General features: G+C 40.0%; 1 protein-coding gene across 1 annotated transcript; it reads right to left on the bottom strand.

Moving 5' to 3' along the window:
• Window positions 1-3560: 3560 nt before the first annotated feature.
• LOC130490635 (vomeronasal type-2 receptor 26-like) lies at window positions 3561-13600 on the bottom strand. Its single transcript, XM_056864449.1, has 6 exons — window positions 13458-13600; window positions 10903-11194; window positions 8884-9696; window positions 7461-7688; window positions 6405-6531; window positions 3561-4471 (listed from the first exon to the last, which is right to left on the bottom strand). Exons 1-6 carry the CDS (start codon window positions 13598-13600, stop codon window positions 3561-3563), a joined length of 2514 nt encoding a protein of 837 aa, XP_056720427.1.
• Between the last annotated feature and the right edge of the window lie 23 nt (window positions 13601-13623).

The raw sequence follows: 13623 nt of genomic DNA, 5'->3' as shown, positions 1-13623 counted from the left end.
TGCTAAAATGTTCCAGACTGATGGAGGTCCACATAAGTGTTCAGATTTGGGAGAGGGGAATCATTGTCTAGGACTTTATTATATCACACACTTTTCCATTGCAGCCCCAATCCACATGACTCCAACACATGAAAAGCTTCTACACGGGGAATTCATAAGCAAATCTTAAACACAGTACCAATCATTTAGCACTTTTGAACAGACGTTTGTTTGATGAAACTTCAAACAGTAGAATGTCCATAAACATTCCGTTATACCTGACCATCATAGTCAATGATTAGTTAGTGCATTCAGTCAACTGAAGTCACAGCTCTTACAGGATCATGCAGAACATACTACTTCTGCAGCGTTTTTATTGACGTTTCTTTTTCCTCGGTGTGGTAGAACAAAAAAATGGGCAAAACAACTATGCTACGCAAATCTACATGTGCTGTGGTTTTGAAGGAATCTTCAGTTTGACATATCATTTTGTATCTTTGAAGATAATTTTTTTTAAAAAGGGAACAAACGGTGTCCTCACCTCAAAAATATCTACATTCTAGAAAATGTTTTTTATATTCATTTATCTGTTAATTAAAATATTTATTATTTGCCTCTCTCAAAATAAAATACAAGTTTTGTACATAGCATAGAAACAGAAATGAAAGTCACAGAAATAAGCCAATCAATAAATAAGAGGAAACAATCCAATAAAAAAGCAAAAAAGGACTCACTTAAGCAATGGAACAATTCTAATTTAAATTGGCAGAATGCTTCAAAGTTTTGGAGCGATCACAGAAAATGGTACGGAACAGGCAGCAGGGGCTGCTTTCTCCTCCCTACAGCAAGAGAATATGTGAGATGCATCACATGAGCATATATATTGGGAAAGACAATCCATCAAATCTCACAAGTCCCACACTGTAAATCTTCAGAACACATGTAATATGAATGAAAAAATAATAATTAATGAGCTGCTGCATTTTAAACTAACTGAAGTTTCAGAGACGTCTTCATGGGCAATGTTATATGGTTATGGCCTTTTATGAAGGGATCTTTCCCCATGTTCACCCCCACTGAATGCTTCGGGGCTTCCGTTTGATTATGCATGCCTTTTCCGCCTGTCAGAGGTCACCTCACTCTCCCTGTGTGTTTGGCCCATGTTTTCCTGATGCCGTTTTAGCCAGAACCCAGAAAATGCGGGGAAAGCGCGTGGGGAGAGCCAGGCGACCTCTGACGGGCGGAAAAGGCATGCATAATCAAAAGGAAGCCCTGAAGCGGTCGATGGGGTGACCACGGGAAAACATCTCTGAATAGAAGGCCTATAGCACCTAGCAGCAATCCCGCTTGGGCCTTCTAGAAGCACGGATCATTGTTGCTTGTTCACCCAATTCCAAAAGGAGAACCAATCTACAGTCCAAGTGCAAGTGATAAAAGCACTCTTAGCAATATCGCTCATCTGTTTCTGTAGCAAGGCCAAGGGGACTCCCAAACTAAATATATGCACTAAATAGACATTCTATAATTCAGTATTCATATGATCCACTTTTATTGGTTATACCCTCTCCCGTTAAACATTAGGGTATAAAAATGTCTCCTTACATGTCTTCATCAATCAGATTGGACTTGGGGTGCCTTTCAAACAAGAAGGATTCAGCATAGGAAACAAGCTGAGAGGTCATCCCACCAATGGTGACCTCACCTGCCTGATAATATTCATGTGGAATCTGGGGGGGGTCACTCATACTGCACATAAATGTAGACACCCCACAATCGATTTGAGGCAGTAGAAGTAAGATCATCATCAACGGAAATACCACCACCATCTTGAAGGCAAGTCCTAGTATCCAACGTAAAATCCCCCGTTTTTAATCTATCACCTGATAGTCTAACACAACCAACCCCATTACAACACCAGGACTTCAATCATTTTTGACTCTTCTGATGCATTGTTTTAAAGCCTGGCAATTAAAACAGAAGGGGGTACTACCGAAAGCCAGATCATCACAGCTGCATCTGTCCACAGACCTTTGGGACAGAACTTGATGGTTTAGGAGTCTTTATATAGTTTTTGGGAATGAGCTTATTGATTGTGGTAATGGCCTCTGCAAATCTATGTGGCTTTGGCAAGGTGATTCATCACAGGGAATTGAGATAATTGCAGCGTTCACAATATTTTCTCCGAGGCACAGTGCAACATGTGGCACCTTCTGGAAAAAAACAATGTGGGGTGGGGAAAAACATGTCTGTGCTACTGGTCAAAATTGTGAAGAAAAAATCTGAATATTAGAAAAATGGATCACTGAGGGAACACATATTACTTATGACATATCAAAAGTTTAACTGACAGATTGTCTTGTACTGTGACTGGGTTAAATAGTACTTGAAACAGCTTTATAGGAACATGTTGGAAAATATTTGTGACTGGAGTTTGAAAATTTTCAGGTTTATTAAATCCAAACCCAAAAAATATGTGGCATAGAGCATTCACTTCTGTGCGACTGGGCTTTCAGATCTGTGCTGCTTGCCAGCTCAGACCTCCGCGTGGAGGTTGAGGCCCTCAGGTGGTGGGGATCTGAATGCAAGGGCATTAAGAGTTACTATTAGAGTTTCACCTGACATCACTCCCTAACATTTTGTGGTTAGTTCTGCTTCCTGCAGGAGCCATTCGAGGTTGCGCCCATGAACCAGTGTCAGAATTTGAAAGGTGCCCACAGATTCAAAAAGGTTGGATACCCCTGGTCTATGGAATCACATCCCCATATTTTCTTAAATGTTTCCCCAATTCCCTTATGTAATTCATCAAGCAATGAGAAGATGTCACCAGAAGGAGGAATGGTGGGTTCTACATTAGTCAAGGGCAGGAAAAATTAACCCTCAACACATGCTCTCTCTGCAGGTTCAATCATTGCACACTTAGCGGGAGGCAGGTTTAAGCACATTGACCCTGACAACTACCAACAAGTGATCACCAGCTCATGATCATGCTGCCTAGGCAAGAAGCAAGTGTACCCGGGTAGATATTACTTCTGTGACTGAGAACCTTCTTTTTTCCAGTAATAGTAGTGGTGGTGGTGGTCGTGGTGGTAGTAGTAGTAGAAGTAGTAGAAGAAGAAGAAGAAGAATGAAAAGGGTGAGCCCACAACCCCTCTATTGTAAGAAAAAAGTTCTCCACTATTAATTTTTTCTGTTTTCATTTATATTGATACACATGGTATTTGCCATGTGTACCATTCTCATATAGTGTCATGAGGAGGAAATGGAGGATGGACTGCTGTAAGCTGTTTTGCATCCTCATCTGGAAAAGGTGAGCTATGACACTGATTATAAATCTAATTGTGCCTACAGCTCTCCAACAAATGATGACCACTCTTGCCTTTGCTTCACCCTGTATTGCTGAGGCCTTTTGGCAGGAGACTTAACTGTACATTCAATATTTACCATTAAATGTGGCAAGCAATGGGAGATATGGAGTTGGCAAGTGGAGCGAGCAGGGGTGAAACCCCTAGTACAGGAATATTGATGAAAAGTTGTTAATGCAGATCTGAGGCAGAAACATACAATTATAAGCATTTAAGATTCTAAAATATCGACTTCTTTTTTATGGATAGGTGATCCTTGCTGTTCAACTCAGGCCTCAGAAGAATAATATAACATTTGGGGGCAAAGATGCAACCCAATAAACCAGCACTGGAACTCAAGATGGAGAAGATCTCCACAGCTACCATATGTTTCCCCTTCGTACTCAGATACGTTGGCACAAAGGACACCCAAACACTGCAAAACACCAACATGCTGAAAGTGATGAACTTGGCTTCATTGAATGTGTTAGGCAGCTTGCGAGCAAAAAAAGCCACCATAAAGGTAACACTAGCCAAGAATCCCAAGTAGCCCAGAACACAGTAGAATGCAATGACTGATCCTTCATTACATTGAGCGACCATTTCAGTAGTTATAGAATATGTGTTCACATCTGGGAATGGAGGAGCTATATAGAGCCACAGACTGCAAATTCCTGTTTGAATAGCGGAACAGAGAACAACAACTGCATATGCCAGTCTTTTCCCCACCCACTTTCTTATCTGGCTTCCTGGCTTAGTGGCCATGAAAGCCAGAACCACAGTGATGGTTTTCGCCAATAAGGAAGAAACAGCCACTGAGAAGACGATGCTGAAAGATGTTTGACGAAGAAGGCAGGTCAGAGTCTGAGGCTGGCCAATGAACAGCAAGGAGCAGAGGAAGCAGAAGAAGAGGGAGATGAGGAGAGAGTAGGTGAGGTCCCGATTGTTGGCTTTGAAAATCAGAGTGTTCTGGCGTTTGACGAAGAGTCCAAGAACCAAAGCTGTGAGCAGAGAAAAAGACACAGCCAGAACAGCTAAAGTGATCCCCAAAGGCTCATCATAAGACAGGAAGTTTAGAAGTTTAAGAAGACATTGATCATGGTGCTTGTTTGGGTACTCCTTAGCTAGACATTCGACACAGTCATCCATATCTGAAAAAGAGAAAGCATTCAATTTCAGCATCTCAAATATTTCATCAATATCTATTTATGTTGATAGAGCTTTAAAAAAAATTGTCAGTACAAAATGGTTTTAATGGCAAACAGCAAAAAAGATGTATCAAATAGAATCCTTTACATGGTTGAAAAATCTAAAGACTTTCCCTTAAAAGTCCCTGTCAGTACCAAGGATGTGAGGTTGCCATTGATAACTGATTTCTCTCTCTATAGATATATTTTTAGGACTGACACAGAGCAATGTTTTAACAATGGGGATAGAGCTTTTAAGTATAAAACATTAACTCAGCCATCACTAATATTTATATAATATAGGAATGAATATTTGTGAAGTATTATTTTCCCCTCTTTTAATGTGGGTCAGCCAAAGGCAACCCTGTTGGGGGCTCCCAGTGTATGCCAAAGGTAATTTTAGTTTCAGGGTATCCCAAAGCTAAGTCTGAAATCAAAGAATTTGGAACATTGAACCCTATTTAAATTCTGGTGCAAAATACCATCATTTCAGGAACAAGAAATTTGTGTGGTTAACTATTTAGCTAATCTATTGATTCCAAAACACATGACAGCTTTCACTCTGGCCCATCTCAATGTTCTTCCATCTGCTTTATTACATGAGAGACGCCACTTCAGGAGCATTTATGCCCTTGATGTACTGAGGAAACTGAAATGGCTGGGCGTATGCTGCTCCATTGCCCCTTCTATAATGATCTTACATATAAATTTTTGACATCTATCCTCAAAAAGGCTGTCAAAGATAGGACATTTTGGAGGACTTTCATTCATAGGGTCGCCATGAGTTGGAAGCGACTTGACGGCACTTATCACACACACACATCCTCAAAACTCCTGGGAAGATCAGACAAATGATATACCTCCCTAATTTTTTTTCAGATCTTGAAAATGGAACCTTGGATAGAGTTGCCAGGTTCTGTGCAGCTACCAGAGTCTACTGAGCTAGTGCTGAATCAGTGGCACATATTTGGTTTTTTATATCTCTTAACAAAAGATTGTATCAAGGGAAGGAGACATGGCATAGCCCGATCTCATCAGATCTTGAAAGCCAAGAAGGTCTGGTACTTGGAAGGGAGACCATCAAGGAAGACCCTACAGGGGAAGGCAATTGCAAATCATTGGGGTGTGCATTCGGCTAAAGGAAAACCAAAAAATACCCTGAAAAATACTTTTTTGGTTTTTTACGGGAAGTTTTTCAAGGTTATAAAATGACGGTAGTAAAGGGAGCCAAAAAAGCAGATCCCGAATAATGCCATTTTTTCTGCATTATTCGGCCACTTTGGCCCTGCCACCAGTTTCCCTCTCTGCCCCCCCTCTTCTCCTCCCTCCCCCTTACTTACCTGAGTCAGATCCAAGCTTCCTGCAAGCTCTGAACTCCACATGGAGGTCGGAGCCAGCAAGCAACATGGATCTCGGTGCACTTGCATTCTGATCCCCACCACCTGAAGGCCTCAACCTCCACATGGATGACTGAACTGGCAAGTTAAAATTTAAGAAAATGAATCCATTATGATGGTGACTGTTACGACCACTGAGGTAGAGGTTAGGGACATAATGGGATGTAGTTGTTCCATTATTGGCCTTGAAAGACCTGAGCTTGAGAACTTGGCCATGTAGCTAGCCTTGAGCCATTATCTCTCTCTTATCATGTGGACAACTGGGATGAGATCACACCTGTATGTCATCCTGGAGGAATGCCAAGATATGATTGTGAGAAATAAATGGCCAATGGACTAATGCATCTCCATGACTCCATGTTTCTGACCACCTGTTAATGTTCTTCCATCATTCATGCATGCTACTTTAAATATCAATCAAAAATGGTGGAACAAGCATCGCCAAAGATATGTTACATGCTCTTAAAAGATTTCATGGCATGGCACATTCTTTTTCCTACCCTTCTTGTCTGAAATCTTCCCTTCTGGACATGGATCACAAATATAGCAACAAAATGGCTCCCCCTCCATCTTCTTTCTGCTGTAACCTGGATGGCAGTAGCCATTGCACACAGAGAGAGGCAATACCTGTCAATAGACAAGTAATATATATTTATTCTATTTTCTTCTCATTAGCTGTTCTATGCACAACCCACAGGGTTTTGAATGGAAATAATAACTCAGTGTAACATTGTTCAGGGCCAAATTGGCCATGTGAAGAATATCATTAAAGTAAGTTTTTAAAAAGAATGGAAATAATAACAGAAGAAGAAGAAGAGTTCGTTTTTTATATGCCGATTTTTCTACCTTCTAAGAAGAATAAAACTGGTTTACAATCTCCTTCCCTTTCTCTCCCCACAATAGACACCTTGTGAAGTAGGTGAGGCTGAGAGAGCTCTAAGAGAACTGTGACTAGCCCAAGGTCACCCAGCTGGCTTCATGTGTAGGAGTGGGAAATCAAACCCGGTACTCCAGATTAGAGTCCACCACTCTTAACCACAACACCACACAGAGAAAGAAGAATTTGGAAAGACGAAGCTGCTAATTCAGGCCTGAATATTGACACTACCAGAATTATTTCCTATGTAGAGAACAATTTACAAGGAGCAGAAGTATGGCATACATGAATACAAGAGGATTTGAATTCCAAATATTGGGCTGGATATAGTGGTGATTTTCCACAAATGGAAAGGAGGATGTCACTGGTCCTCCAACTGACCCTTCATGGTGTTCCTAGTCCTGACCTCTGGTGCTGCATTATGGGAGCATTTCAAGCTTCAGCGGAACAGGGGAAGCAACAAAGTCCTGTTCCTCTAGTGGCTGGATTCAATCCATGGCTACTACTGGGTGCGATCACTTAGAGGACGTGACAACAGAATGTATTACATTTTAACCAGCCTTTCGCACATGTGCAAGGTAACAAAAATGATATCTCATGGGTGAGAGTATCCAGGGTCAATACACGAATGAGTTCAAAATTATACTTCAAAATTACTGTTCCTACAGTCTGATCCCACCTGATTGAACGCCGTTTGCCAGGTAATGAGCTCCTCGTCAATGGTAAACTGTTGGTCCAGTGAAGCCTGTGGATCCATCTTTCCTACCTTCACTCTTAGCAAGCTTTGGTTTGGGAAAGTCACCCAGTTGATAATGTCAAATCCTGTTTCCAATTCTCCTTTCTCATTAAAATGAATGGAATCCCCAACACTGTTGTTAAATGAGACACTTCTGAGAAAAGGGTAAAGCTAGATAGGAGACAAAATGGCAGATCTTAGAAGAAGACAAAGGGCAAAAAATAGTTTTGATCTTTCAGAAAAAGATTTCCAGCACCAGTCTTTAGATATGTTAGGTATTTTTTCATGAGGATCAATTCATGCCAGAGTACTCATTGTCATAAAGCTAATTCACACAAATAAACTCTTGAATTTCAGACCATCACACATTTTGCCTTTCTTTTCTGGACTTCCTCATTTTGCCTAAGAGATTTATTTTCATAAAGATAAATTGTTTTTTTTTTTCCAGGTTGCAAATATAATTGTTATGGGGACTGGAATTTCTTTTTGTAAAATTCACTTTTTAGATATAACCATGGATTCATATTATTCTATTTTTTTCTCTTTCAAAAGAAGAATTAATGTTTAACTTCTCTTAGATTTCTCTTTGTAGTTTTCTATTAGACAGCATGATGGTGTTCTATGTGCCTTTTATTAAATTCATCCCTTACAGGGCTGTTGGTTTGTTTTTTGGTGTTTGTTTTTTGTTTTGCTTTGTTTTTGAGATGGGATTTTACACACCACGGAGTGCTCTAGCAGAAGGGCAGAAATGCTGGGAAGACCATGGCTGCCTCTGAGCATTTGCATAATAAAATTCTGAAAGTGTGTAGAACCTCCCTTTTCGCTCTTCCTCTCTTTTTATATTTTCTTATTTTGATCAAAACAGAATTGATGGGAAAAAGACTCCACCTTCCCAAAAAGAGGAAACTAAACTGTTGGATAAAAACTGTTCGGTAAAAAGGAATCAAGAGATATCCTCTTAACAAGATGAGTTGCAAAGATGAGGTGGTGGTGGGAATGGAGGAACACAGGACCATTTGTGGTCATCTACAGATTGGATACAGCCAGTGAATTAAAACGGACAATTCATGAAGGTTTATTGTGCAATCACTTGAGCAGTTTGGTCTGCCGATCGGTTGAATGAAGCATAGGCATCATTTTAAATTTCTTCAAATCATAAAATTGCAATTCAGCTCCCAAATGAATTTTTAATTCTTACCATATTATGTTTGTTTTCTTACATGGAGTTTTCCCTATGACATTCATGCATGGTTTCAAAATTGTTTTCTGTTCAAAATCAGCATAACCCTATACATATGCAAGTCTGATGTCAGTACTTATAAAAAAGCAGCCCCTTGGAAAGAGTCTGATTAATACAGTATCTTACTTGCCAAGGTTGAAGGTGAAGTGGCTCCAGGTTTTCTTCTTTCCTCACCATTGCCCTGTATTTCTGCCTAGCTGAATTCATGGCATCAAGGGCACGTGCTACAGCATGAACAGCATTGTAAATGCAGTAGCTTTGGGCAGTCATCCTCATTTCAAACAGAGGACCTGGAAGGCTTTCCACCTTCTCCTCCCCAGTGCATCTGTATGGATTATCTTCATCTTCTTTGGAATCTGACTGGAAACAGTTAAAAGCCTGCTGCCAGAAAATCCTGATAAAGCCATCACCTTCTGGCCAGTGGGAATTTACATTGCAAATGAAATCTTGGAACCCCAAAACTTCATTGGACTTAACTGCAAAGGATAAAGCCCCATGGAAGGTTTTCACATTAAAAGTCCTATAAAAAGTCTGTGATGAGAAATCCCACTGAGCTGTTATAATCCACACCTTACCCATGGTAGTCTCTATCACATTTTCCCCTGCAGCACTATGTAGAACCCATTTCAAAAATAACACTGTAAGGGTATCTGCCTTTATGACAACTACATTGGCATTAGTCTTTGCTAGAAAAAGCATCAATCTCTTTTGGGGCTCTGGCATGAAGAAAAAGTTTGACACGTCATCAGAGGAATCCAATTTGTGTATCTGAGCAATGAAGGCAGAACAGATGCCATTCTGGGACAGCAGAGGCATCAGCATCTGGACAAATTTGTCTCCTTGATCATCATCCAATGCAATGATCCCAACCCATGTCCACTGGAAATGGAGAAGAAGATGGACAATCCCTCGGTATTGATAGTCTTCTTTGGGGATCATCTGGTAGATGGATGGAAACCAGTTTTCATAATTTATAATCATTGCAGAAAAGGAGTAGGAGATCTGAAAAAAATAGCTTCTTATAACTGTTACACCATGTTTATGTCTCTAGCAAGTTTTCACAGCCTAACTCTTCCCAATTAAAAAATATATATATGAAAGGAATAATTTACAATAGTTTACAATCGGAATACCCCCTCCACGAGGTCTGCCTGCCTATACATATTATCTGACAACTCCTCGTCTCTGTAGAGTTTTTTGCTTGGCTAGATTGAATGCTAACCCTTCTATGGTAATGCAGGGCAGAATTCTGAATATACCATACTCAGACAGGATCTGCCCTTGCTCTTCTGGCTCTATTGACTCATTAGCCCATGCCCTTTTGGAATGCTGCTTTTACAAGGAACTTCGATCGCACTATATTTCCCCCCTTTTAATATACAAATCCAATGCCTCTGTGACTGACATAATGCCTTTTTTATTAAGCGATAGGGACCCCAAGGCTACATTGTCAGTGTCAAGATTTGTTTCAATCCTTATATCCCTCCAACACTAGATATATGTTGCTCAAGGTCAATTGATCAAGGAGCTTCTAAGGGATAAAAGGAAAGGAATAGTTTACAATTGTATCAATTTACAATTATATCAATGCATAGGCAAGTTGAATGAATTAATATATTAAACATATGGGGGAAAGGCATGTGGTTCGTCATAATCAAAAGTAGTAATAAATGAGAACCAATGAAATACCAATGAAATAAGTTGACCTGTTAAATGAACACACATTATTTATTTATTTGATTTTCTTTTTACAGGATTTATTCTTGCTTTTCTCCCTATCTACCCGATTAAATACTGCTCAGGTCATTAATCTCATGTGAAACTCCATAGATACACACACTCACACTACTTAAGGCTGAACCAGGATCAATCCCTTGCAGCATTTCCAAATTTCCCATGTCAGGTTCTAAAATGGTAGTGGCATCCCTAGGTTTGAACTGCAGATTTCTTTACATCAAATTTGGCCCTAAGGCTGTGAGTGCTATAAGGGAAACAGCATAACTGTCACCAAAACCTCAGCATTCCCTTCCCATCAGCATCTCCTCCGTCTTACAAGTATTAAGCTGCTTAAATGGGGAAGGTTTTGTAAGTATAAAAGCCAGTGTCTATACTCTGAGATATTTACTTCCCTCAAAGTCATCCTACCTGTGGAATCTTGTAGTTGCTTAATATATTGTTTATGAAAAAAGAGGTTTCAGAATTAAGTCCTCCAATGACAGCTATCAGGTTCCTTCGGATGTCACAGCTGTAGTTGGGAACAAGCCTTTCTGAAAGGCTGAGGAAGTTCAAGGTGTTTAGGTAAGTCAACTTTGCATTGACATAGCTGTCATAGATGTGGAACCCGAGGCTGATGTTTGGCGAGATCTTGAGGTGGTCATTGACCTCCTTCACAGCAAACACCAAGGCGAGAAGATGCTGGTAGTTCTTTGGTGTTGCACTAAAACAAGTTTGATATGGGGCATAAAATGCCTATGCTGGTCTCAGGATGTGCATTTGAAAATAAAATTAAATGAGAAATTAGCTGAGGGCTCTCTGTTCTTTAATTGCAGAGGTGTTAGTGACCTGAATGACATTTCTTCTGACTCTTGAATGCAGGCTAACTAGGTTTGCTGCAGCCAGCTATTTTTCAGCTTGTGCCATCTGTGGGTACACTGTGTTTTCAGTTTCCATTTCTACCTATTATTGTTAAGCTTATGTCTCCACTGGGATAGTGTGGTGAGAATGGATGGGTGAGAAGTTGTTTCCCTTTGAAATCAGTGGGTATGGCAAATCAGGGCAGCAAACTTCCAGGAGGGCCTGGAATAGCCCCCAAATTACAACTCATCTCCAGAATAAAGAGATCATTTCCACTGGAGGAATGGGCACCTTCATGGGATGGATTTTATAGCATCACATCCCTGCTGAGCTACCTCCCCATCTCCCAAAATCAACCCTCCCCCCTATCTCCAGGAATTTCTCAAGTCACAGTTGGTATCTCTACCTCGAATTCATTAATGACCCCAAACATGTATGTGGTGTCAAGAAGTAAACAACCATGAAACCACATAGATATGAGTTTTAGAGTCATGGAAGAAAGAATTTTAAAAAGTGGGCAAAAATGAAGAATTCTAGCTAGAACACTGCACAGCGAAAATGCAGGGCCGTAACTGGGCGGGGGATGGCGAAGAGAGCAGTGGCATGCAGAGAGGCACCCTCCTCCTGTAGGAGAGGCAGTTCTGCTGCCTTCTCTGCATGTCACAGGGGCGGCGGCTGCCCTCCTCACCCCCCCACCCCAGCTATAGCCCTGCTAAAATGTTCAGCATCCAAACTGGTAGAGGTCCACATAAGTGTTTAGATTTGGGAGAGGAGCATTGTTCCCTAGGACTTTGTTATCTCACACACTTTTCCATTTACAGCCACAATTCACATAACTCAAACACATCTAAAAAGCTTCCACATAGCGACTTCATAAGCAATCTTAAACACAGTACCAATCTTTTAATACTCCTGCTTATTCTCTTTTGTACATACCTCTAGGCCTTTTGAACTGAAGTTTTTTTAAAAATAAATTTTGAACAGTAGAATGTCCATAAACATTCTGTTATACTTGACCATCTTAGTCAATGATCAGGATTGATTGATTAATTGATAGTCAATGATCACTTAGTGCACTCAGTCAACTGAAGCCACAACTTATACATAATCCCACAGAGTGTACCAAGTCTGCATTGTTTTTATTGAAGTTTCTTTTTCCTCAATGTGGTAGAACAAAAGATGGGCAAAACAACTATGCTTTGCAAATCTACACATTCTGTGGTTTTGAAGGAATCTGCTGGTTTAGTTTAACAATATCATTGTGTATCTTTGCAATTAGGGCATTAAAAAGGTATCAAAAGGTGTCTTGACCTCAAAAATATCTGCCTCCTAGAAAATGTTTTGATATTCCTTTATCTATGAATTACAATATTTATTATATGCCTCTCTCAAATAAAATACAAGTTTTCTACAAAACATGGAAATAAAAAAGAAAACTGCAGAAATAAGCCAATGAATAAATAAGAGAAAACAATCCAATGAAAAGCAAACAGGTCAAAATTGACAAAATTAAGTCAAGGAATAGTTCTGATAGTTTAAGCAAAGGAATAGTTCTAATTTAAATTGGCAGCATGCTTCAAAGTTTTGGAGCTATCATAGAAAATGGTCTGGAACAGGCAGCAGGAGCTGCTGTCTCCTCCATACAGCTAGAGAATATGCAAGGAGATGCATTGCATCAGCATATATTGGGAAAGACAATCCATCAAATATCACAAGTCCCATGCTGTAAACCTTCAGAACACATGAATTATGAATATTAAAAAAAATCATGACAGATAGTTAATGAGCTGCTTCATTTTAAACTAACTGAAGTTCAGAGATGTCATCATGGGCAGTGTTACATTATTATAGAACATAGTAACAATCCAGCTTGGACCTTCCTGAAGCATGGATCATTGTCGCTTGGTCATCCAGTTCCAGAAGAGAAACCAAACTACAGTGCAAGTTCAACTGATAAAAGCACTCTTAGCAATATTGCAGGTCTCTTTCTGTAGTAAGGCCCAAGGGGACTCCCAAACTAAATATATGCACTAAATAAGCATTCTACAATTCATATTAATATGATACACTTTTATTGGCTATAACCTCTCCTGTTGAATATTAGGAAATCAAAAATGTCTCCTTACACATTTTCATCAATCAGATTTGACTGTGGGTGCCGTTCAAACAATAAGGATTCAACATAGGAGAAAAGTTGAGAGGTCATCCCACCAATGGTGACATCACCTTCCTGATAATATTCATGTGGAGTCTGGGAGGGATCACTCATACTGCACATAAATGTAGACAACC

This window comes from Euleptes europaea, chromosome 18 (assembly GCF_029931775.1).
Source record: "Euleptes europaea isolate rEulEur1 chromosome 18, rEulEur1.hap1, whole genome shotgun sequence".
Taxonomy (NCBI): domain Eukaryota; kingdom Metazoa; phylum Chordata; class Lepidosauria; order Squamata; family Sphaerodactylidae; genus Euleptes; species Euleptes europaea.
Note: the sequence above shows the minus strand (reverse complement) of the source record. Positions and strands in the feature narration are given on the sequence as shown.